General features: G+C 34.1%; 2 protein-coding genes and 1 long non-coding RNA gene across 9 annotated transcripts; 1 reads left to right on the top strand and 2 right to left on the bottom strand.

Annotated features, from left to right (window-relative positions):
• Positions 475-8,749, top strand: LOC109360386 (transcription initiation factor TFIID subunit 15-like). 4 transcript variants are annotated; one of them, XM_019605246.1, is made up of 8 exons: positions 475-590; positions 1,738-1,903; positions 3,159-3,511; positions 3,617-3,799; positions 5,005-5,088; positions 6,579-6,657; positions 6,734-6,860; positions 7,972-8,273. In XM_019605246.1, exons 2-8 carry the CDS (start codon positions 1,784-1,786, stop codon positions 8,175-8,177), a joined length of 1,152 nt encoding a protein of 383 aa, XP_019460791.1. In that variant the 5' UTR covers positions 475-590; positions 1,738-1,783; the 3' UTR covers positions 8,178-8,273. The 4 variants fall into 4 exon arrangements, with proteins under 4 accessions (XP_019460791.1, XP_019460794.1, XP_019460792.1 ...); XM_019605249.1 differs by lacking the exon at positions 7,972-8,273 and having other exon boundaries at positions 6,734-6,913; XM_019605247.1 differs by lacking the exon at positions 475-590 and having other exon boundaries at positions 1,536-1,903; positions 7,972-8,749.
• Positions 5,980-21,374, bottom strand: LOC109360391. The gene is made up of 3 exons (XR_002109169.1): positions 21,365-21,374; positions 6,702-6,715; positions 5,980-6,274 (listed from the first exon to the last, which is right to left on the bottom strand). It is a non-coding gene; the product is annotated as an uncharacterized LOC109360391 (long non-coding RNA).
• On the bottom strand, positions 11,829-20,718 carry LOC109360388. 4 transcript variants are annotated; one of them, XM_019605255.1, is made up of 9 exons: positions 20,007-20,718; positions 19,796-19,877; positions 18,370-18,469; positions 16,250-16,306; positions 15,404-15,521; positions 14,142-14,224; positions 13,718-13,779; positions 13,516-13,612; positions 11,829-12,119 (listed from the first exon to the last, which is right to left on the bottom strand). In XM_019605255.1, the coding sequence occupies exons 1-8, from the start codon at positions 20,125-20,127 to the stop codon at positions 13,516-13,518; spliced, it is 720 nt and encodes a 239-aa protein (XP_019460800.1). In that variant the 5' UTR covers positions 20,128-20,718; the 3' UTR covers positions 11,829-12,119. The 4 variants fall into 4 exon arrangements, with proteins under 4 accessions (XP_019460800.1, XP_019460798.1, XP_019460797.1 ...); XM_019605253.1 differs by having other exon boundaries at positions 19,796-20,428; positions 20,602-20,714; XM_019605252.1 differs by having other exon boundaries at positions 19,796-20,717.

Raw genomic sequence — 27,429 nt, forward strand, 5'->3', positions numbered from 1 at the left:
TATGTTTTAGAATAAAATGTGAGATAAAAATATGGAAGAATAGAAAAAAATGTGAGAAAAAGATAATGAACTGTAATGTTAAATTGAAACAAATAGTAAAGACAAATTTTCATCTTATGTGTGAGGTGAGGTTACACAACAAGAAGTAGAAAACTTTTTAGAGAAAACTTTTGCATAAAATATTAACATGTGTCACTTGCTAATGTGACAAAAGTTAGTATTGACATGTGTACATGACTAATGTGGCAATTTTTTTTTTTATTAAATAGTAAATAGAATAGAGATAAAATGGTAAGCTGATCCCAAATTACAAGCCTTGGTATAAAAAAATAAATATAAAATATAAAACGTGAAGCTCATCCCAAATTACAATAAGCCCTTCTCATTCACCCACTTACCCTTCTCATCTCCACGTTAGGGTTTCTATCTGCTACTTCCTCCCATTTCTCACTTTCCACCCCTCAAATTTCATCTTCTTATTTTATTTCCGTCTTTGATTTCGATTTCCGATCCGCTATTCGAACTAGTGATTTTTCCTGAATTTTTTCAATCTGTTAGTTCTTTTGGATTTCCGTGTAGCTCGAAATTGAGTATGTTTTTTTCCTTCTTATCTCGCTTCTAGGGTTAATCTTTGCACAATTTAATTGTATATTGCATTAGTTTCTGATAAATATATTCATATCGGAATTTTGATTTTGAGTTCAGTATTTGCTTGGCTTCAGTGGTGATTATATTATAGCTTCATTTTTGTTTTTGGAGGTAGTGTATGTCAGGATTTATTCTACTTTTTTAGGTTCTTTAGGTTGGCTACTTGGCTTATGAAATTGATGGTGTTTCAGTTTGGATTTTGAAGTTTTGGGGTGTTCTTTTAGTTGGCTTATGAGTGTGATTTTGCTTTTTTGCTAATGGATAGCTCCAAGAACATGCATGATTATAGTTTGGGTGCAGTGTTTTAAATTGATGTTGTAGTCGTGGTTGCGTTTACTGTGATTGCGATTATTTTGGCCATTGTGGTGTGAATTATTGTGTGATTAAAAAGATATTTTTGATATCAATGCTGTATGATGCGGCCCAAATGCGGTTACGTTGCGGCCCGTTGCGTTTGCATCATTGTGATTCGGTGTCACTTCACAGTTGCAGTATGATGTGGTTGTGGCTGTCACCACAACTGCAATATTGCAGCCGCATCACGTGATACGGTCCACAATTTGAAACACTGTTTGGGTTTGGAAAAAATGTGAAAGAATATAAGGATTAGAAATTTTTTAATATAGATTTAAATGATGATTAATAATGCAACTCCCAAATGTTGAATTTATTTATTGTATAGCTGATAACTGAATGTAAACACCCAATTTTGAAAGGAGTAGCGACACTGAATATCCACATTATCCACAGCTTGTAGTTATGCAACAAATGAAGAAAAAAAAACACTTATGATCTCAACCACCCAATTCTGCAACAACCTGTTAGACCCATGTAGTCTTCTATTTCCATATTTTGTTTTTTGATTTGTAAAATCTGTTTTGTGTGAGTGATGTTTGTTGTTGATAACAATCTCATGATAGAATATCGGGTGGCCATAGATATGTCTTCTGATTTCCGTTACAGTGTATTTGGCTGGTTTGATTTTCATTTTCACTTCTGTGTGTGACCGTATAAGCATGTCTGCTATTGGCCATGCTTCTAAGTTCTGTTGTTATGTCTTAAGAAAATATTATTTGTTTGTTTTCCCAGAGCTCTGGTGGTTCTCATTCCTTCAATTTTTGAGAATTTGGTGCCCATGGCAAGCCTTCCTGGAAAATTTGGTCCTTCAAATGGCTCTATTTATGTATGCAACTTGCCTTATGGGACTGACGAGAATATGTTGGCTGAATTTTTTGGGACAATTGGATTAGTAAAGGTATGGAACCTTTGCAGGTATCGTTCAAATTGATCTTCTCGTTCTGTTTTTTCTTGTGAAATTTATGTCTTCAGTAGGTTAGATCAGAAAATCGTACATCAAATGTAGTAGTAATATGTATAAGGTAATTATGGAATTATTTCTGTTTCATAAGAAACTTATGAATGGTGCATGAATTATATTATTTGGATATTGTTGTATATTCAGTGTTGATATAGGTTTCTGAATTCTGATGTAGTGACATCTAACCAGAAAAGAGAAATTGAAGGTTAAATTGAGGGAGAGAGAGGCTGATGGAGGGGGATGGGGAATAGAGAAGAATCGAGGGAGAAATGTTATGAGGAACTGGCATGCTTTATTGCATTGTTGCGTCGCTCTATCTCTTAGCATAGTTGTTTCTCTTCTGTTTTGCTCTTTGTGAGGATGTATTATCCTCATCTCGTGTACTGTTTTACTTCTATGCTCTAATTTTTTGCACAACCACACATAGAATTTATGATTCTGAATGAATCCAAATTCGGAGGAATTAAATTTGGAATTACTATTCCAAACTATAAATCCAATTTCATGGGCCAAATTGACCCGAAATGGATTCCTTAACGTTGCTCCTTTTGTAAGTTTTTCTCCAATAAATTTCTTCTATATAAAATTGTGGTTACTTGAATGGAGCTATTTTTGTGGGCACTTTACATGTGTTAATGTGTATACAAGAAGAGGAAGAAAGAAGGGAAACAAGGTGGATGCAATTGGGCCTAGAGGAAATGGGTGTTACAAAAAATATCCTCTTGTCAGCCAGCTATTAGCGAAGATAGTTATGTATTGATGTTTGTGTGTGTGAGAGAGAGAGAGCGGAGGGGACATGTATAAGGTGTAGGGTGCATGTAGTGGAGAGGTACAAAGACTGCAACACCATCCCTTTCTCCCCTCCTGTATTTCCTTTGCTTGTTTTCTACATTTTTTGTGTTGTTTTCTCTCTAGTCGAAGCTCTTCTCATTGCACTTTCTCTATATTGTCTTAGTGAAATAGCAGTATCTATCAGTTTTTATCGTTTCCAAGTCTTTTTATCTGGCATTGTCTGTATGAGGACTGAAACAAATATTTAGTTTCAATTTTCCATTAACTAATTGATTTGATATTTGTTAAATTTATCAGTTCTTTGGCTTTAAATGTTCCTACTTTCTCTGTTACATTCCATATTTCCATCTCAAATCACCTCTTATAAATTTTCTGTATTACTACTATCTATGATCTGCAGAAGGATAAACGCACAGGGAGACCGAAAATATGGTTATATCGAGACAAAGAGACTAATGAACCAAAGGGAGATGCTACCGTAACATACGAGGACCCACATGCTGCTTTAGCTGCTGTTGAATGGTTTAACAACAAAGATTTTCATGGTAGTACCATAGGAGTTTATATAGCAGAGTCAAAAAACAAGGATGACCAAACATTCAATCCAGTGGTAGAACCACTTGTTTCTGATAATGTTGGAGTAGAGGAAACTCCTGCGGATGTTAATGGGGGTAGTGGAAGAGGTAGAGGTCGAAATGAAACTTCAGGCAAAGCTTGGAAACAAGATGGTGATTGGATGTGTACGAATACAAGGTCTGTGATATGAGCTTGGTGAGCTGCTCTTTCTTTTTCTTTTACTCTTCATGTCTTAATAGATGATTTGTTGTTTGGAGTAACATTTTTTTGTTATCATTGCAGTTGCAACAATGTGAATTTTGCTTTTCGTGGTGCGTGCAACCGCTGTGGAACTGCTCGCCCAGCTGGCGCTCCAGGTGCTGCAGGTGGCCGTGGCCGTGGCAAGGGACGTGGCGGACAGGATACTGGGAGTGCTGGTCGTCCAGGTGGTGGACTCTTTGGACCCAATGATTGGTCCTGTCCAATGTACGATTTTTCACGCATTGTCTTCAAGTTATTTTTTATCATTATTAATATTTTTATTTTTAGTTTTTTGGTCTGGTTTCTATATAATCAGTTTCCGTTCAAAATTGTGGTTATTAAGATTCCATTAATTAATTAGGCGATAGCATGTGGAAGCTTCTTACATGTTATAAGTTTACAAAACATGTTGCTAAGTTAAAATTGAATTACCTGATTGTGTTATATTATTTTGGACGACTGGTTGGCTAGAAGTTTAAATATTAGTAAACCGATCTATGATATTTAGATATTGTGTATGCATGTAATATACAACCTTTATGCATGCATGCATGCATGCATGCATGCATAAAGATTTCTTCAAACACGATACTGCTTCCTGTTTAATTGGTGCCAATTCATTACAAATCCTGCCCTTACACTCTGTGAGACTGGATGGACTAGCTGGTGTATTTTCCGGGTAATTTGCACATCCCCACCATTACCTTATTGCATTTGCACCCCTAAACTTTAATTTTGTTTCATTTAATCTGTAATTTCGTTACTAATTTTACCTCCACATTTGTTAGAAGCCTCAATTTGAGAGTCATCATTGTCTGTGAAATATTAGTAAATCTAGTGGCCGTAACATTAAATGGATATTGGGAGGTCATGTGATGGCTGCTGTGGATACAGTTTAGTATTTCAATGACTGGGGGTATCTTTTGAAGTATGGTAGGGCGAGGGTGGAATGTTCCAATGTAGGTAGTTTAGTGTGGGAAAGTGCTTTCGGGTGAATATCGTGATGGGCAAGTGCTATTTCTCACTAGGTTTTCCACTTCACCAGAAAAAAAAAACTATAAAAATAAAAATATTTATAACAATCAATGAGATAAGCATTGATAGTTTTGTGATGCTTCTGTAACTATTACTCTTTGGTGTATGTCCCTTTGGTAGTTAATTTTGGATATAGTATCTTTTAATACTTTTGATAGTTGCTTGTGTATATTTTTCACTTGAATATGCTACATTTTGACTTTGACGCCCCACACATTCTGTTGTGATTTATGGAGTTTTTATTATTCATTTTATTCGAAATAAAGTCTCCGCTTGTGAGGGTAACACTGCTTATATCTACGTGGGAGCCTCGTGCATTGGGCCTCCTTTTTTTAAAATTTATATTTTGAAGTTTAATTTGATGAATAGTCTCCGTTTTGTTTTTTTTTGCTCAGGTGTGCAAATATCAATTGGGCAAAGCGTAACAAATGCAATATTTGCAACACCAATAAGCCTGGCACTAGCGAGGGTGGTGTAAGGTATTGTATTTGATTCTTTTGGTACTTGTTCAATACAAGTTAAGAACATACTACTGATACTAGTACTGGCACCTGAGATGTGAATTTTACCTGATTCTTTTGTCTTCTTGTGTGATTTTTTTTCATGAACATATGATGTTGGCCTGACAATACTTGTTTTATTTTTAAAATGAATGCAAGCTGACTTAAAAACCATAGTATATATAGAATCTTATGAATAATGCAATTCCCTGAGGCTATGATTGGATTTAATAGTGGGTCTGACAGAAAGAAATGGAGTGTAATGGGAGTTGACCATACTCTTGATTTTTTAGGGATGTCTCCAATGCAGTCACACTAGCCTCCATTCGAGTTTGCATATAGTCCTTGCTTGAAAATTGAAAACTACTCAACAAGAGCAGCACTTGATAAACAGGGACTGTATTATGAAATATACTGAAAAAGGTTTCACAGGTGCGGATCAATGCTCCCCCTTCTGGAAGACAACTTTTTTTAGGCCTAAGCATATGCCAAAAATAATAGGTTACCCCTCACATGCTACGTCTTCCCTTTGACAACTCTGCACACCTCTCCTTAAGTATAACTGACTAACTGGGTAATAATATCCTATAGCTAACAACCTAGGCAACAAGAAGAGGACATCCCATCCTATTCCAGTTGCCTCTGTGATTTGTGCATTTTAGAATAAGTGTGAAAAATCCTGTACATAGCAAATATGGGCTGGACAAACTGGACTGGAGGGCCTCAATCCTGTGTCTTGTCCTGGACAGCAGTACTAACATAATCTTTATTTGTATTCAAATGTTGGCAATAGAAATGTTGCCACTGTTACTTTACATTTGTAGGAAATTTTTAGATATTATCTAACTACTTCAAGCCCTTTTCATGCTTGAGCATCCATTGTAGACCGGCCTCTTAAACTAAACAAAGAAGGAAGAAAGAATCAAATCCGAAGAATATCATAGTATAATGTCTTCTTATATCTTTACATTTGCAGCTAGCTTATCCCTGACCATTTGTGGTACGGTGCGTAGGTTAGTGTGTGGTTTGTGTTCTTAATTAAGTTCTCTTGTTAAACTTATTGCATTTTATCCTGGCTAACTTTATACAAAAGAACAAGAGATATAAGGAAAACATGTTTTGCTTTATGTTTTCTGGTGAATACAATTAAGTGATTAACTATGTCCTTGTAAGGGCATTCCAGCTTAAGAAGTCTGGGTCAACATATTTCTACATAGGGAAAACAAGTTAAGGATTTATCATGAAACCAATTGTTGGGGTTCATCATTAATCTCTGTTTTTTAATATGGTTAATTCTTTCTAATTTGAGAATATGGGATTTCCTTGGTTTAATTCTATACATGTTTTTATTTTATTTCTAATTACTTTGTTGCCTGCTTCACTGGTCAACTCATTCTAATTCATTTCATTATGGACATTTTATGTAAAGTATACTGCTAAATTAAGGATCGCACCTTCTGTTCAAACAGGGGAGGGCGAGCTGGAGGTTACAAAGAGCTGGATGAAGAAGAACTAGAGGAAACTAAACGTCGTAGGCGGGAAGCTGAAGTAAGATTATCTGAACGTTAGATAAGAAATTGCATACAATTTACCTTGGTTTTATGATCTGTTTTTTTACTGTCAGGATGATGGTGAACTGTATGATGAGTTTGGAAATCTTAAGAAGAAATTTCGTGCCAAAGCACAGCAAACTGAAGCTGCACGAGTTCTTCCTGGTTCTGGGCGTGCTGGGTGGGAGGTTGAGGAACTAGGTATGTCTTGCATTTCTATAATGGTCCGTTCTCCTTAATTTATTGCACCAATGCCTTAGAGTCTGTTTGCGAGTTGAGTTTTGGAAGGGAGAGAAGAGAAAAGGAAGGCGTCAGAGCCATCTCACAAGTGTATTTCATGGCTCCTAACCTATAAGTCTTCCTTTTCCATTCCCTCCCCTCCAAAATTCAAACCCTTAAGGAATAGGTGAAACTTTGATACTCCTCCACTCAGACGACCTCAAATTCATGTTCTATATTTGTTTCAGAGTTCCCTCAGCATTCTTGCTCCCAGTTCTAAGGTAATCTAACTGAGTCAAGACAGCATACTTGGGTTGTCTCATTATGGGTTAACAGTAAAATGAGCCAAGCCAGGTTGGCTTATTTTAGTTGTCAGCTGGGTTTTGGCTTACCTGGGTCAAGCTGTAATAGATTGGTGGGTTGAATGGGCTGGTTCACCATAACTTTGAAGAGTGAAAAAACAAACTTAAAAAATAACCAGCCAGGGTTGGGGATTTGACTTTATTTTTGGATGAAAAAGAAAATGGATCAGGGTTTGGGTTTTGATATTTTGTTTGATCATTTCTGATTGAGACCTGTCAGGTTGGCTTCAACCCATGCACAATTTTTTTAATTTCGTTTCATAAGGTCTTCCAACTGACCTAGCCTTGATTCAACCCAAGGCAACCACAGTTCAATTGAGGCAGTTGGAGGTTAGCCCAGAGCCCCTGACTTTTCCAAGCTGAAGAACCCAACCCAGCCTGGCTTGAATCTGTGGTGAGCTGGGTTGCTCATAAGTTTCAGTTCAGTGACTGCTCTAGTGCCCCCTACACATCCCGTGGCAGTATTACATCTTTGAATAATCCTCACGACCCTAATGTAACTGTAGTTCAAATATATACATGTTCTCTAAGAATAATGATTGGATCCTCATATCTCCTTTTGTTATATCATTTTTGGTCTTCCTCTAGAAAGCTGATTTGAGAGGTTAAAGTTGAAGGCATGGTAATAACTAACCAAGAAGGCAGATGAGAGCTACATAGATGATTATATCACTGACTCATGATCATTGATGCATTTGTATGAAATTATAAAATGGTTGATCTGTTGGCAGGGATTGATAGGGATGCTAGAGAAAGGAGTAGAGACAGAGGACGGGAACATAATGATGGTTATAACAGGCACAAAGAGCGAAATGATAAAGAGAGGCAAAGAAGTCGAAGTAGAGAGAGGGATCGGGGAAGAGCTCGAGACTGGGATTATGATGATCGAGATAGAGATTATGGGCGAGATAGGGACGGAAGTAGACGCCATTATTAAAAATAGCAGCAAATAACACTGGTGCATTGACATCCTTCAACATGTGTTGGCTGTTTATGATCATATTTCAGTTGCTTTATATTATCCTTAAATCCAGAGTTTGTTAGTTTTTTGGAGTGGAAACCATGTCTTTTCAGGGACTATTGCATGTAGCTTCTTGTTTGGGATATCTACGCATAATACTCGATATTAAAGAGTAAATGATATATTCTCTCACAAAATCAGTCTACAACTCCTCCTACATAAGAAAGTGACACAATTTACTTATTATAAATCAATCACAGATAATACTACCATGTGACAGGTCATCATTTTATATGTATAGGAGGATTTGCAGCCTAATTGTATGAGAAGATATATCATTTTCCTTTTTTACCATTAAAAAGAGGAGGCACTTGTTAGCTTCATATTGGCATGGCATTCAATGTGCCAGATGAAATATTGATACACATTTTACTTGAGATGAACCTTTTGGATGACCTAATTTCTTCTTGCTTTTGTATTTCAAAGACAATGCTGGTTGTGAAAGTTGTGGACAAGGTTTGAACAATTTATACTCGCAGTTTTTTCAATTCAATTGAAATTTGTATTGGTTTATCTGGCTTTGGTTTTGGATTGCTCAGTTGGGCGTTGGGGTGAATCAAGGCGACATGCCGGAGTGCACCCCCGAGGAGTTGGCAGAGATGACAGGGCCTCAAACTATAGTATTATCCTTGTAAATTTCTTTCCTATTATGTGATCTCAATCAGTCATATAATCCCATTAAATTGCAACACACCAGGTGATTATGCATTTATGCTGCAATAAGGTGAGTTGTTTTGGATATGTTTTGCAATGAGGTGTGTGCTTTTGCCTTATTTTGGTCTTTATCAAGTTATTTCAATGACTCTAAGCTTTTAAATTGTGAAGCTCTCTGCCCCTAATGAGATGAATTTGTTGCCACCACAAAACTGCCTTTGATTGATTTGTATACTTCTCACTCTGATATTTTTAGTTCAAAGAACTGATTTTTTCTTCTTTATCATGGTTCTATTAAAGTTTTGATCCTGACTATTATCTTCAATAACCCTTCACTTCACTAAGAAAACCATAGGTACTGGACTAGTTTTTTTTAGGGGTGGCAATATGGGCTTGGCCCGACGGGCCAGCCCGTTCGGATGACTATTTTTAGCGGGCCGGGCTGAGGATTTTAGCCCAAAAACCCATATTCAGCCCGTTTTAGTAGCCCATTTTTTAGACGGGCCAAGACGGGCCGGGCCGGGCTGGCCCGATGGGCCATTGTTAAAAAATAAAAAAACTAAAGTGTGTGACACTGTGCTGTGCGAGGGGCGTGGCAACTGGTTTCTTCTTTAGAATTTACAAGTTTTAAGCTAAGATGTTATGTTGTTATTGTAATATTGTAGACTTATGTTTGTGATTTTTTGTTTTAAAAGACATCTATCAAGTTTGTTGATTATTTTTTGTCTAAAAGTTTTAATTATGTACATTTTGGAGGGAAAACGGGCCAGCCCGTCAGCCTGCCAGCCCTGCAAAATATGGGTCGGGTTGGCATTTTGAGCCCTTTTAACAATACGGGCTGGGTCGGGCCAGCCCTTATTTTGGTGGGCCAATGGCGGGCCGGGCCGGCCCACATTGCCACCCCTAGTTTTTTTCCTCTCCATTTTGGTTTTCATGATTACTAATTAAACTCCAGGTAGCAAGCATGACCAAAAACCATAAAAGATTATTGTCCAATATGGAAAACAAATATTGTGGACCTATAGATTTATGGTGTTGAAAATTGTGATTATATATTTGAGTGTGAATGTATTGTTTTTCATTGGTTGGATTTGATTTTTTATAGTTTATAATGATATTCATATTGTTTGTCGGGTTAAAATGGAACATAATGAATCTCAACCACTTGAAAATGATAAGCCAAATGATTTCTAACCCATCATTACAAGGCAGAGAAACATTAAGGTGGAAGAGAAAAAAAATACATGAAGATGGAAAGCATGAGGTTGAAAAATAAAATTTGACTTTCCAAATGGGAGAACTAAACCCAATAATCAAACATTCACCAAGTCATAATGTCCACAACATAAAAAAAATATCAATGTATTGTAAAAAGTTAGATCCACCATCAATTTGTGTAAAGTTTTATAGATCTTCAGAAATATCAAAAAATCAATAGTTCAATTTTTGAGAATAACACTTGTTGGGAGAGGCAATCACACACCCTAAAATGCATTATTTTCTTATCCATATGATAAGGAGATACATTGTTAGTAAAAAACGGACTATAAGATTACACTCTATGAACACCAAATATTGATGAAATAATAAATAAACAAATAAAAATATAACCATAATGAAAAATATTTTAACTTTTTATTAGTTTGGTAATGAAATTTATTCTATTACTTTAATTTTCTTATTAGTGTTTTAAGCAAAATAAGCAAATAATAGAGTACAATAGCCCAATTTTTATTGTCATCTCTTTCACTAGAAAATTACTTGCATATATGCGTTTCATCAATTAAAAATCTAATCATATGAAAAATGTATTTATAAAAATGTATCAAACGAAAACGATATCATAATACGAGAATGAAATATGCATCTAAATATTTATAAAAAAATAAATAATATGAAGTACCGAAACAATAAATATAATACGGTTGTTTTTGCCTGTAATGAAAAAAATATGAATACCTGCAAGACTTTTAGGGGAGTCGACATCATATATACGAAAACAATCATATTTATATATTCTTAGTATAAAATTTAATACACAATCATTATATTATCCATCATTCATTTAAATTACTTATTTTAAAGAATCAATTATAATTATATATAAATAGTGAATGATATAATAACAATGTATAAAAATTTTACACTATCGCTATATACATATTTTTCTATACATTAACTTACACAAAATGTTAGCTCTCGTGTAACATATAAAAGTAATAAAACACTTTTTGCTAGTAGTTTCCACAGCAAATATACTAAGTTTTAGAGTATACAAAATTGCATTTGGAATGTCCCAATAAGAATAAGTATTATAATTTATTAAAGTCAACGATTATAATTATTATTATAATGGATATTGAGTAAACTGAGTTTTAAAAACAAATTTGGTCTCACGAAAAAAATCATTATCAACTATTTGATAGTTCTATTTCTTGGGATAAAATTGTTCCAAGAACAAAATCTTCAATAACTATTTGGTAAAAATTATCGAAAAAATAACTATTTGGTAAGCTTGTGAGACAATTTGGACTAAATTGGGTTAAAAATAAAAACATATTTGTCTGACAAAATTAATTTACAACTATTTGATAATTATTTATTTTTAGACCAAAGTTTTATAAGAATAAAATCATCACCTCAATATATATACATATACCAACCAGAGGAAAAACATATATGTTTTTTTTATTACTGCTTTAAAATGTAATATATTTCAAGAAAGGCTCAAAGATATCATTGTCTAAAATAAAACATCCATAAGGGAAGGTTGATCCTTCAAGGCAGAAGGATCAGTATTACCAATAATCATTATAGTAATTAATAAATATGATTTACGATAGAACATTATGACATTGTTTGACACATATAACCGACCCACCTAGTGAGATTAAGGCTTAGTTGTTGTAGTGCTATACTAATTGCTAGCCTATTTTCTTTCTTCTTTTGGCAAAAAAAAGGTTTAATTTATACAACTAAAACACAAATTTTCAATCAAAAGATCAAAGAAACTGGAGAGGAATAAGATCAAAGTTGGATTAGGAAAATACAGAATGCCCTGAAGTTAAGTACATTTTAGTTATGCTGTGGCTCCTCAATTGCATGCAGCAACAAACATTGCAGCTAAGACTTCCACATAAAAATTTCAGATTCTCTACACACCTTGGAATAAGCTATATCTTGTTGGAGTTACCAATTTGCCACCTTCAATTGGTAATGCACAAACTTATCAACTTTTGAAACTGATTTTTTATGCTTCAGTTTCAATAATATGACTATAAAAGATGTGCTCTTAGAGATTTAAGGGGGAAACAAACTTGTGTAAGATTCACAGCAGTGTATAACAAATATTTAAGTCATTCAATATGAAATTAAGAATGACAAGAGAACATAATAATAATAATATAAACTCTGACTAAGTGGCACGAAATACGGGGTAGTAACACCACTAAGCTGTGATGATTAAGTCAAATTAACATTCAGCTGAACATAATAGGGTGACCCAGTGCATGAGGCTCTTACTTAGTGAGGTCCGGAGAGAGTAAATGTATGTAACCTTATCCTCACAAGTGAAGAGGTTGTTTCTAGGATTTGAACCCATAACGTCATGGTCATTAAGCAACAACCCTACGGTTGTGTCAATCTCATCCTCTTCAGCCAAACATAACGCACTCCTAATATATCCAAACCAGAACATTTAATTGGTCTAGTTCCTTATTAAGTGGTTTTCTTTCATTTGGTTTACAAATCTTTATGGCATGGTTCAGTTTACAATGCCACACCACGTTAACTCAGCCAATTTTGCTTGCTAATTACTAATTTTATTTTCGGTAGTTGCATTTTTGCATTCGTTTTCATTGTTAATTCAATTGGAAATTGAATTATTGCTATTGTTATTATAATCGAACCACTTTACAATGTTTTTTAGCTAAGGGGCAAGAACTTGAATGCCCAAGCTAAAACACAGAAATTGTGGTTTGGAAATGAAACAATTAACCAAACCTTGAACAATCTTTGGTCAATCAGTTCCACAAAAACACATAGTATAGTTTGGTTTGGTTTTCAACATTTGAACCATGAGATATGGATTGGTTTGAGGACGAGCCTCGAACCAAATGAGACCAACTCACCAGAATCCCTAGCAACAGGTGACAGTCGTCCTCAAGGTGTTCATCAATCCTATCGACAGACTGACTAACAACCGAGGGATTGCTAAGACATCGAGGGAAAAGGTTTATTTGTAGTTAATCTCAGATAAGCAATACTTGGCTCTAATTGTTAATTAGGATTACACAAAGCTTCAAGAGGACAAAAGAAGATTTAAGTTTCCAACCAAAGCTAAAAATTTCTAAAATTCTAGTCATATATCCAAACTTTTTTATCATGAGTTAAAATCCACCGATATTGGCTATAAGCTAAAGAATTTGCCATTAATTCTTTACTTTCTTCATCTCCTTCGTATATTGAACCTATTTCTATTTGCATGTGAACGGGTTTCAATTGATTATCGAAGCATATTGCACACACAACACAAGAAAGCATGATTTTATAATTTCAATAAAGGAATTCGAGAAATGAATACAGTTCACTAATAGCTTACCTATGTTTTATTACGGAATATGCTACTGATAAGATCCTCGTCGATGGAAACGGGAAGTTGGGGCATTTGGCTCATTATGCCAGGCATCTGGGTCATACTGCACAAACTTAATCAGTGAACTTCAGAAGGGAATAGGCATCAAAACCAGATCTAGTGAAAAATGGATTTGCATGATTTAATAGTATTAGGGATATTCACATACTCATTGAGAATGGTATTAATATTGTTCCTTGTGTGACCAAAGAGATCGATGTTATCCTGCAACTGTTTATCAAAGAACATTATCATTATCGGAGCGTAGAGGCCAAAGATAATTTATATGTGAATAATATGATGATAACATGCCCATGCACACTAAATAAATACATAATAAAAAGAAGAAGAAAACAATATGAAAGCAAGTATGAATTTGTTCATCGACAAATTATCGCTAAATTCAGATTATCAATAACATTGAACTATTGAAGTATTTCGTGGTAAGTTTTCACCATTCAGTTTCAATCATTTGTTAAAAGTGGAGGTTAAGAAAATCTCCCACATTTTCAAAGGGCTTTAAAATCATCAGTTGCACCATTATTTATAAATTTAGAAAAAATACCAATAAAAATTAACATTGAAATATTGACCTTGTAAGTACATAAATTGGCGTTGATTTGATTAAGTACTTGAGCATTTAGCTCCAAGAGTTGCTTCACAGGACCACATATTCCTGAAATTCAAAAAGGAAAAAAGTAATTGACAGAATAAGGACACGAGTACCAGCGATACAAAGACACAGAATAAAAGATGGGAAGGGGCTGGGATTCTGAGTATGTAAAACACCAAAAGAGTTTGGTAACTAAAAAATGAAAAAGGATAAGTAAATAAGCTGAGCAGTTCACCTAACTACAACAGATTTACACTCTAGACTATCGAAAGACATGCACCTAATATAGAATTGTCAATAATTGGATTTTTTTACTAAATTTATTATTAATTATTAAAAAAATTTGTATTAATTTACTAAATTTTTCCTAATTGTAATAAATAAAATAAATAAGAATTCTAAAAAAAAAGCGGAACGCATTAGCTACCCGCTCTCAGGTTGGACAGGAAGGGTCGGAGAAGGGCAATCACTCATTCTTAAATTCTTAAAACCAGCATTCTTAATACCAAAGAGTCGGGCAGAAAAAAAAGGGGGGGGAGCTCTCCGTTCCCGGTTCTCCTGTAGCTGGATCCTCTGGAACCACAAGAATCCTTAGTTAGAATGGGATTCCAACTCAGCACCTTTTGAGATTTTGAGAAGAGTTGCTCTTTGGAGAGCACAGTACGATGAAAGTTGTAAGCTGTGTTCGGGGGGGAGTTATTGTCTATCGTTGGCCTCTATGGTAGAATCAGTCGGGGCCTGAGAGGCGGTGGTTTACCCTGTGGCGGATGTCAGCGGTTCGAGTAGATAATGAGTAATATTTACATTAGTTTTAAATACATTTTTGGTCCCTACATTTATGGGTTGTGCTGATTTTAGGCTGTGTTTTTTGAAGAAATTTAATCTCTCCATTTTAAGTCGATAATGATTTTCGTTCTCTGGCGCTAACTTGGATGGAAAATGCTGACGTGAAGGACTAATACTTAAAAAAGAGAAACATGAGGACTAAACTAAAATCAGTGTTTTTTATCCATACATTTATGGGTCGTGATGATTTTAATCCCCATGTTTTTTTCTTTTTTAAGTATTTAGCCCCTCCACGTTTGTATTTTCCATCCAAAGTTAACAACGGAAACAAAAATCAACATTGACTCAAAATGGAGGGACTAAATACTTTTAAAAAAACACGGACTAAAATCAGTGTGAACAAAAAAACATATTCAAACCTTTACATTATTATAAACAAGAAATTATTGTACTAACCATCATACAGTATTCGGTGACTTTTGTCTATATGGTGTGGCATACAAGAATATGTTGCCATGCTCGGGGGCAGAGCAGACTGCAAATATTGCTTTGGTGAAGATTCCACTGGCTTATCCTGAAGAATCATGACTTTAGAATATTAGTTCTTCTTCCTCAATCAACATTAGATCTCAAAGACATAAATCAATTCAATATATCAAAACAAGAGTCCCGATTATGGTTTGCAACATAAGCATGTTTTGTTTATTGACATAACATATGAGTCATCATCAACAAGGTCGGCACAATTGGGTAGTTATTACCAATATCCTTCCATTCTTATTGCATAAGTACAAAAACCTCAGAAGCATTTGCTCGAGAACAAAATTATAGAATTTTTAGCAATAGGCTTTTACTTTGAAGCTTTTGTGAGATAGGATAGTTTTAGTGGCATATACATTGATATTTGCGTATGATTCTTCAGAGAGATTTCTTTCATGGGGTTGCATATATTATTTCCTATGCTGTTTCTTTAAGAATATAGTCCACTACCTTGTTCTTCTTTTTCATCTTCCAATTATTACTCTTTTATAAAAATAGAAATAAAACCTCAATTTATTACCACAAACCCGAACTTGATTAGAATTACAACTAAACAACCTCATACAATTGTACCTTGTCAATCTGTAAAAATTACCCAAATAGAGGTAAATTGGTAAAATATATTTGAAATCCAAAAACCTACTTCAAACATGAAGCAGAGAATCAGTGAAAATCACTAATGATTGACATGACTCTTCTTCAAGAAACACTAAATTCTAAGCAACAAAATATATGTACACCAGCTTTCTAAATTTCACATACCTTTCTATTGTTAAACTTCTTTACCAGATTTTTTTCTTCTTGTTTCCTCCGCTTTCTCTGCAAAATAGTTTAAACAGTACTCTAAGCTCTAAACAGATGTTAACATGCTATTTACATTAGTACCCAAGTTTTGTGCCTATACACTATGTTCTTACAGAACATAAAATACTTTTTTTCCTGGATAGAAGTTTATACAACACAATACTTTTCACTTTTCAATAGGAAAAAACAAGCAAGGAAACTTAACTTGGTGTATTTATTTAATTAAGTGACACCAATTTGATCATGTGTTGAAACATAACATTGAATAGGTTTTTTCTATTTCGTTTAATCTTGGATAAAACATCAGACACCAAAAATAAAACATTAGGCAAAATAAAACTTCGAAAGAGAGGGGAAAGAAAGAGGGACAGAGCAACCAGGGAATGATAAGACATCCTCTCAAAAAAATAAGAGGAGGAGAAGAAGAAGAAGAAAGAATGCTGAATTTGAAAACATAGGAATGAGGCAAGTCTATCGTGTCTCTGCAATAACATAAATGGCAACTCTTGATATAGTCATAAGTAGAACACCAAGGAAAAATCAAACAATAACTACAAAGGTTAAACTTAATCCTTTCCGGAAATAAGAAAAAAGGAATTAATGAAGAATAGTGGAATAGGGTTAAGAAGGATACGATGTTTTTCTCTATTTTACTAAGATGGTAAGGAAAACATAAGATGGTTCCTCTATTTAATCATCACTCCAAGAATAGAAAAACTGGTCGGAATCCAACAGTTCAAACCACTTGTTGCAAACCCAAGAACAGAACTGAGAATTTAATTGAATGATTTATAAAAAATGAACAAAAAAGGAGAATGATCTCCTCCAAGGGTTTCCCCTTTTAGAGAATCTAAAATCTTCTGAATGCCCCCTTTCTACTCTTGATAATTACTCTTCTATCCCAACAAACCATAAGCAAGATACTTATGCAAAAAGAAAAATAGAAGACAAACTAATGGTAGTACTTCTTAGTAAGCTCTAATGTTTTGTGAGCACTCAATCTGAAAGGAAGTGGAATACCTATATCATAGAAGAGAGGGAAAAAACAGCGTAGAGTATGGAAAAAGAAATAGTATGTTGGCTGATCTTTGCAAATGCCGTAGACTCTGCCAAACGCCAATGACAAGTCAGCCACCGGTGGACTTGTGGAAGCAGTGCCTTAGAAAAGAAAAGAAGAATGAAATAACTAAGGATTTGAAAGATTGAGAATAGAAACTTGTTATATTATTTTAAAAGGTTCCATACGAGTCAGAGGATGACAATATCCTCGGATGAGAAGCTGATTTATGGCCATTTTAGTATGGGGGTAAATGTGAGGGTGAAAATTTCTTGGATGAGATTCAAAACAATTTTACAAATAAAAATGATACATGAAATTTTCACCCCCATTTTTTTACCCCATATAAACTGACCCTTACTATAAATAAATACTGATTTTCGGGGATTTTGGGATTTTGAAATGAGTTGCACCATCAATGATCAGATGTAGAGCAAATAGTGAAGAGAGTTCCTTATAGTCACACAATTTGGAAAATCCAATGACACGCCAGTTGCTGTTTAAGCTACAGGTCAATAACTAGCTACAAATAACTATTCTTCAAATCACAGGGAGTTTAGTTACAAAGCTAAACAGCCACAACAGGTCAAAATTAAGGTCAACATAAAAATAGATGTGAAACAGTTATAACTTGTGGAATGGACCTAACTAAACATAGGTTTACAGTTTGAGTGCAAAAAGTCATTGCAGAAAGATTAGGTTATAGTATTATAATTTCTATATTATATACATTAGTATTTAGATAAACACATAACAAACGACCTCCTTTTTCTAAAGAGAAGAAGGTAAAATCAATGCCCTAGTCAGATTAAAAAGTGAATAGCCAGGCATTACTATTCAGTACAAAATGTTATACGCACTACACTACATTTTTTTCTAAAATTATAAGAACACCAATGTTAACTAAAAACAACTTAGACGGCATATTTAACACAATGATAGGTGCACAGCATACGTGTCCATCATAGGCAGTATAAAAATATGAAGTTTGAAGACATTGTAAAACGAACAAGGAGCTTACAGTCATCCACCTACACCTCAAAGCGACATCACGGACAGTTTTATCACGCAATGAAGCAGCAATTTTGATATACTTCAAGATACTTGGCTCATCAGCATACCTAACCATGAAAGAGAAAGCAAAAAAGGAGAAAACAAAACAAGAGTTATTGAATATGAACAATAGAAAGAGGAAGATCTTATTAGCACAAGCATGTAAACATACTGTGTGGCAACAAATGTAGCATACCCAGTTTATTCTAGCAATTCTAGAAACCAAATAGATTGTACAGTGCACATTGCAGATTTGCTAGCATATACAGTTGCGTTTTAATATAAAACAATAAAAGTGTTCTTAAAGAAGATAAGTACATCACAGGCAAGGATATGGAAGCACCGAGAGCTGAAAAAACTAAAACAAATACAACAAAAACAGGAGAGTTAGGAATGCGGCAGAGATGACAATCTCTCTGCATTTCACAGATGATCACAGCCTTGAAACAGCAGTGCACAGAACACCAGCAAGATACTAAGATGGTATGTGCTGGTCTATAAAGTTAATGTTATGATCATACAAAGAAAAACAAACAAAACATGCTACAAGAAGTCTCGTAGTTTGTGCATTGCAGGGATTATAGACTCTGAATGTACTATTAAGCCTTTCCCTTTCCCTTTCCCTTTTCTACATTTACAATAAAACATATGACTTAGTAACTTTAAAACAATTCTTTCAGAAAAAAGAAAAGCAAAAGCTAAATGACAGTTAAAATGCAATTCTATTACAGAAGATACAATATCTTTTTTTTCGATGGTAAGAAGATACAATATCTTGGAATATCTTAGAAGACCTTAGAGAGTATATTGTGGAAAAATTATTTCTCTAATCAAGTATGCAATCTTAGGAATTTCATACTTGTTATGTTTCCGGATTTATTTCATTATTCAGTTAGGTTCGAGAGTCTTAATATATTAGTGAGCTTCGGTGGTACTGCCATACCTATATTAGAATAATTGGGCCTAACCTCATCACGAAAACTAGCTAAAGGGAGGAGGGTTTCCCAAGTAATTATAAATGGTTCTTTGCTCGTATTCTCATCTAATGTGGGATGTAACAACTTAATTCTTAATACAAATATGTATGACTGCTTTGTATTTACAACAAACATATCCATCTTTAAGATTATCTAACATTGACATTGGAGGATTGTTCCTCCACCAATCCATTAACAGAAACAGTCTTACTAATTACCGAATTGGTAGTTTGGCAACAACAGAAACATGTAAAAAAACATGATCAATCAAACAACAAAACATTTTTTCTGAAAAAGTAAAAGCACTAAACTGCAAACAAGTTACTATGCACTTATGAAATATGCTACAATGTGCCACAGAAGTCAAAATATTTAATAAAAGAACCGAAAAATAACAACTACGAAAAAACAACTTACTGGACAAGGCTCTCCTCCAATTTGTACTGTTCATCAACAGACCACTCAACAGCTAACCCAGCATCATGCTTAAGCCCAGGGACTGAATCATGAACAAGGGAAGAACCACGTGTACTGCAAGCTTCAGCTATCATAGGATTATTGTTAATGGTGCTTGAATTCACAGAATACATCATTCCAGAAGAACCATTCTTCAACCCAAAATAATTACTCATTGGAACCATCTCAGAAAGACTACTCATACCATCACCAAATTGAAATGATATTGCATGCTGGTTCAGAGCAGAATTCATATCATCATAGTCAAATCCAGAATTTGACTTTGCTGCCATCCTTTTTCCACAACCAATAATCCAAAATGGAAAGAGAAAAACAAACTGTGCCTTCACAAATTATGTGTTAATTCACTAATTGTAGGTACCCATACAACACTAGAATCATTCAAATTACTTCCTAAAAGCAAAAAAAAAAGCAAACCCCACAAGGAAAAATGGAATCTTGTTCAGTTCAAATGCAATTACACAAAACCCCAAAAACATCACAGATTCAGCATAGAAAACAATGATCACAGTTCACAAACAAAAGTTTACAACTTTAGCTCATAATTGGAGTGACCAAGCAGCAAGATGAATCCTGAAGCATAAACAAGTAAAACCCAAATCAGTATTCATGTGAAGTTCATCTTCAAAACCCTAACAAACAAAAGAATAACACAGAAGAGAGAGAAAAAGATGATATTTTTTTGGGTGAAAAAAGAAGGGTTAGCATGTTTTGGAGTGAGGCATATAGTTGGTGGCGGTGGTTACCTTCTTTTTGATGTGAGTCTGACTATACAATGTGGAATGTTGTAGTTGTTGCTGTAATGGCACTGTGTGTGTGCCACTACTAATTTGGCATTTCCCACTTTTTACTTTGTGTTATGTTTCAACAGATGATACTGTTATAAATTTAATATGTATTATTAGATTGAGAGAAAAAAAATACCAACAGAAATTATCAGGATAACAAAAAAAAAATTTAAGAGTTCGATTCAGAGTTATTGGAAGTGACGGTTATAAAAAGTAAGGGATACATATTATTAGTGTGTCATTCAACATATTTTCAATTATTATTAACTCTTAAAAAAAATAATATAAATAAATAGTGGATAATATATTGAAGATTTATATTATATTATCAATAAATACAACTACTTTAGTTTTTTCATGTATCCAAGACGATTATGACTAGTCTAGTTTCTCTCCCAATCGGTTATAGATGATAGTTAGTTTGAGATTGACATAAGAAACTACTTAAATATTTTTACTTATATTATATGAGTGCAATATATCAATAGATTATCAGTATAAAATTATATTATCAATCATTTATGTATATTATTTTTTAAATAGTCAATATTAATTAAATATGAAGATAGATAATACAGTAACAATATATAAAAATTATATATTGTCAATATATATATTTTTTCTCATATTATTACACTTGTAACTTCAAATGTACCTCATGAATATACATGAGTGTAATGTTTTAAAAGATGTATGATGAATGTAATTAAATTAATTCTACTTTATTGTTGTTATAATTATTACAAAACTTTTTTGATGTAACTTATCACTTAATATACCAAATCATGATACATGATATGTTGATTAAACAATAAACCATGTAATTATGGTAGGATAGAAATTAGAGAGGGGATGAGTTTGAACTCCAAATGCATAGAAAGGGCAAAAAGGGTTTTCAAGTTGTGGTTGAATATTTTTTAGAAAAAAGAATATTCTTAGTTGTTGAATGGATTGTTGATGTGATTTTGCATTTCAGCAACAAACCCACATTTATTCCAATGATTGTGGCCACCTTCTCATAGTGTTCTTTTATCTTATTCAAAATAATAATTTTAATATAATATTTATAAGAAGAATATTCATCCAAATTCCTTCTATTAGTGCTTCTATTTATTATTTAAAGAAAGTGATGTTTTTATATTTTTAAAAGAGATGCATTTATTTTTTGTATAGTAATAAGTAGTCATATGAAAATCGGATCAACTATTCGATCAGAAAATAACTTATTCGAACATTGTTCAACCTTATAATTGTTTATACAATCATACTAATTTAAATTGAACAAAATTGATCAAAATCAATTATGAAAAGAGAATAATATTAAAATATTATAAGGTTGACAATAATATTAAAAAAATTATTTTAATTTCATCCGAGTACCACTTTATATAGGTTAAAACTTGTATGTTTTTTAGATTTATTGTGGTTTTTAGATTTATTGTGGACTTGTAGTTGTTTCTTATGTCCATAACTCCATATCATCCAAGCACCAATTTAAGTCCATTTTTTTTGTTAACAGCTATGGTATCTCTTCGTGTAAGCGGTTCCAGTTTAAACTGCAAAATCGATGGAATCAAACTATAAAATATGGTTTGGTTCATTTTTGCGGTTCAGTTAAGTTATTTTTTTAAGGAACCATTTATGTTCGGTTCGGTTTATGATTTTAGAAATTTAGAAACTGAACCGAACTACATATTAAAGAAATAGATACTATGAAATGATGTTTTATTGTTGTTTAAATTCTTCAACCAATTTTGTGTGAACTGTACTGTCATATATGTTACTAAATTATTACTATGCTAGTATTATATATATTATTACTTACTAAGTTGTTTCACAGTGTCCTGATGATTTGGAACATATCTTCCAACTTTGTTGGTATTGAATTTGAAACTAATATATATCATATTTTGTTATACATACATGTATAGTTATATGTGTTACTAATTATATATGTAACTATTATATATTTTATTAATTGATATATATGTTACAAATTGTAAATTATATTGTTACTAATAGATATATGTTACTAATTAATTGTGGATTGTATTATTATATATATGATAATTCATTTTTTTTCTTCGTAAATTACATAATTGTTATATATGTTGTTAACAAACAATTATGAGTTTCAATTTTTTTACTCATCTATATATGATTCATAATCTTTATAATAATATTGGTAATTTTTCTTTTATGGACAAACAAATCTCTTATAATATATTTTAAACTTTCAATTGATACAAAATTTTTAATAATAGGAAAAACCGTGGAACCGAGTCGTTAAATTTGTGGTTAACTGAGCAGAACCGAACCATGTAATTATATTAGTTTCGGTTCAGTGTAAACTTTATTTTCTCTCAATTTCTCAAAATTAACCTTACAAATTGCACAAAATCGACCACCTAACATGCAAAGTTGTTCAACCCCGTAAATATTCGAAAATCCTAAAAACCACGAATCTCTTGTTGTTTTCTTGTAATATTTTTTGTTAAATTTGTTAATGACATGTGTTAAACTATGAAGACACTTAAAATAAATGAATAAAGTCACATACATTCAACAAATATTATCAAACAGAACACCTAATTCTCCTCACATAAAACAACTATGTATGCTGACTCTCACTCAAGGAACTCATCAAGCATACCCTAACACTCAAGGAAACCAGCAAACAACAGGAAACCAGCAAACACCACCATTTCACCAAACTCTACCATTCATAATTCAAAGACAAGCAAGCATAGCATTTCATCAAGACTATAATTCTCACAGATTCAATCAAGTTCTCATTGATATACATAAAGTCTCTTTAACAAAATACAGCAACAACACCAACCGTGCATCAACCAAAGATGCAGAACCTGATCAAAAGTCTCTAGCCATCATTCCATATGATCATCACAACACTCGATCAATCATAGTTGTAATGAATATGTTTTATATTTGTATTCTTAGCCTATGCTCTTTCAAATTGGCTAAAATCTGTAAGTTAGTTAAGCTTTCCAATTGGCACGTGTTGTAATAAATAATTAGTTAAGTAGGTTAGTTAGTTAGTTAGCTTTCCCTCTTCCTAGTATAAGTAGTGGATCTAGGATAGTTTTCAGATCATCTCTTTTACTTGTATAATAAACTGATCTTGGATCAGAATTCCATCAATAAAAGGTTCTTCAAATCTTGAGGTTATTCATAGCTAATTCTTTTCTTGTCATTCTTGGATTGTTAATCCATTGCAAAACAGAGTTATTCTTCTTTCTTTCTTTGATGGTATCAGAGCTCTTTGAGAGCTCTGTTACATTCAACAAATATTCATCATGGATCCATCATCCACTCTTATTCAAAGTTCTTCTGACCTCTCCCAAGACCCTTACTACATACACCCCTCGGAAAGCCCTGCCACTCCTCTTGTATCACCATTACTGAATGGTGACAATTACCATCAGTGGACAAGGTCTATGCAAATGAGTCTTATATCAAAACAGAAATGGGAATTTGTGGATGGATCAATCACAATGCCCAACAAGACTAATCCTTCATACAAAGCATGGGCAAGGGCCAACAACATGGTTACTTCATGGATCATTAGATCAGTCACACCATCCATAGCTCAAAGCATACTTTGGATAGACAAGGCATATGAAGTTTGGGAAGACCTCAATGAGAGATTCTCCCAAGGTAATCTCTTTAAGATAGCAGAATTGCAAGATACTATAGGTAACCTTAAGCAGGGTGACCTAAGTGTCTCAAAATATTTCACTCAAACCAAAATTATATGGGATGAGTTGGATACTTTTAGACCAGAACCAAGATGCACTTGTGATGCTCTATGCGACATCAAGAAACATAGAGAAGAGGACAAGATCATTAGATTTCTAAAGGGTCTCAATGATGCATATAGTGGGGTTAAGTCCCAAATTATGCTCATGGACCCTCTTCCTTCAATGAGAAAAGTATTCTCCCTTGTTGTACAACAGGAGATGCAGATGTATGGACATGAACCAGATTCAAAGGCTATGACCATATCTAGCAATGGAAGAAGGGGAGGATATTCAGGAAGATCCTACAATACAAATAGAAACTCCAACAGCACCCCTGGAAGAGGAACTCCTTCTGGCTATGGAAGAGGATCTTGGACAAAGACTCAAACTCCACCAAAATTTTGTACCTACTGCAAAAAGAATGGGCATACAACAGAGACTTGCTATAAACTGCATGGTTACCCTGCCAATTTTCCTCTTAGTAGAGAAGAACAAGTGAACTCCACTCAATCCTCAAACTTAAATGAATCTGAGAAGAATGATGTGCAAGACACTGAGCATACAGATGAGAAAATCTTTGGCCTCAATAAGGAGCAATATCAAGGACTGATGAGCATGCTGCAGAGTCAAAGCACACAAAGAACTGATGCTGATCACCCCAACATCCTATCTGCCACTTCTATGTCACCAGACATAAATGATACAGGTATCTCTCATCTTGATCACTCAATAACTTCTTGGATATTGGATAGTGGAGCAACAGACCACATCAATTCCAAGTTATCAAATTATGAAACCTATAATAGAATAAGACCAATTAAGGTTAAACTGCCTAATGGAAATGAGCTAATCTCATAAATTTCAGGAACTATATCCTTGCTTCCCAACTTGACCCTGCACAATGTTCTTTATTTACCTGATTTTTCATATAACCTACTATCAATTTCAAGACTGACTTGTGACTTGCCGTATACTCTATGCTTTGATTCTAACTATTGTCTTATTCAGGAGAAGAAATCTTTGAAGAAGATTGGTATAGCTAGAGCTTCAAAGGGCCTGTATATGTTTAACTCTGCAACTGCACAACACCATGTGAACATTACTAATACTTGCCAACCTTGTTTTCCTAGTTCTAGCTTATGGCATTTTAGATTAGGACATATTTCTCACAATTGTATGGACCTTGTTAAGACTAAATTCCCCTTTATTACTGCTAATAAGATTCATCTTTGTGAAATTTGCCACTCAGAACTTTATTAACATGATAGAGACACAATTTTCTGCCAAAACCAAAACCATTAGGAGTGATAATGGCCCTGAATTCTCTATGAAAACCTTCTATACAGCAAAGGGAATCAATCATCAAACCTCATGTATATATACTCCTCAACAAAATGGAGTTGTTGAGAGGAAACACCAACATTTGTTGAATGTAGCTAGGGCTCTCTTGATCCAAAGTAATCTGCCCAAAATCTTCTGGTCTTATGCCATCAAGCATGCTACTCATCTCATCAATCTCTTGCCTACTCCTATTCTCAAGCAACAGACCCCTCATGAAGTCTTACATAACAAATTACCTGATCTGCAACACTTAAGAACCTTTGGATCCTTATGCTATGCAAGCACTCATAAACACTCTAGAACCAAATTTGACCCTAGGGCTGCTAAATGCATCTTTTTAGGATACAAACAAGGTGTCAAGGGATACATAGTCATGAATCTCTTGACCAGAGCCTTAGAGGTAACAAGAAATGTTGTCTTCTATGAGACAATCTTCCCATACTCATCTCCAACCAAATCAACCAATTCCTCTCTTAACCAACTTCCTCTGCCTGAACCCCCCTCTACTACCTTCTATGAAGACATTTTGCCATCAACTATGCCAGCCCCTAATGAAGATTCAGCATCCCCTATATGCCCTGCAACTAGTGACCCTACCCCCCCTATGAGAAGAAGTAACAGACTATCCAAACTTCCTACATACTTGGAAGATTATCACTGTGCCTTGCTTAACAAAACTACCTTGCCTTCCACATCTAAATATCCCCTATCTTCCTACCTATCCTATGATAATCTGTCCAACTCATATCTTCATAAAATCCTCTCAATATCCTCTGAAACTGAACCTAAAACATACTCACAAGCTATTAAGATCCCTCATTGGCAGGAAGCCATACACAAAGAATTACAAGCCCTATAGAACAATAACACTTGGATCATAACCGATTTACCCATAGATAAGAACCCTATTGGTTGCAAATGGGTCTTTAAGATCAAATACAAAGCTGATGGATCCATTGAAAGATACAAGGCTAGATTAGTAGCCAAAGGATACACACAAACTGAGGGCATAGATTACATTGACACTTTTTCTCCAGTGGCTAAAATAACCACTGTGAGGCTCCTTCTAGCATTAGCATCTATCCATAATTGGCCTCTAGCACAACTTGATATCAATAATGCTTTCCTAAATGGAGACCTTAATAAAATTGTATACATGACCCTCCCTCCTGGCCTACCCCCTACTGCACAGAACCAAGTCTGCAAGCTTGAAAAGTCCTTATATGGCCTAAAACAAGCAAGCAGACAATGGTTTGCCAAGCTGTCTCACTTCCTTATCAAACTTAACTATCATAAAGCTAGAGGAGATCACTCTCTCTTTACCAAATGGTCTTCCTCAACCTCCATCACTGTCATCCTCGTGTATGTGGATGATATCATCCTCACTGGTAACAACAAACAGGAAATTACCAACCTCAAATCTCTTCTTGACAATACCTTCAAGATAAAGGACTTAGGCACTTTAAAGTTCTTTCTAGGCTTTGAAATTGCCCGAAATAAGACAGGAATATCTATGAATCAGAGAAAATATGCCCTTGAAATTCTTGCTGATACTGGTTTGCTAGGCTGCAAACCCTCTAACACACCTATGACATATGGAAGCCATCTGTTTCAGGATTCTAGTGCCCCATTTCATGATTCTTCCTCTTATAGAAGATTGATAGGAAGACTCATTTACTTAACA

Source organism: Lupinus angustifolius, chromosome LG11, assembly GCF_001865875.1.
Source record: "Lupinus angustifolius cultivar Tanjil chromosome LG11, LupAngTanjil_v1.0, whole genome shotgun sequence".
Classification (NCBI taxonomy): Eukaryota; Viridiplantae; Streptophyta; class Magnoliopsida; order Fabales; family Fabaceae; genus Lupinus; species Lupinus angustifolius.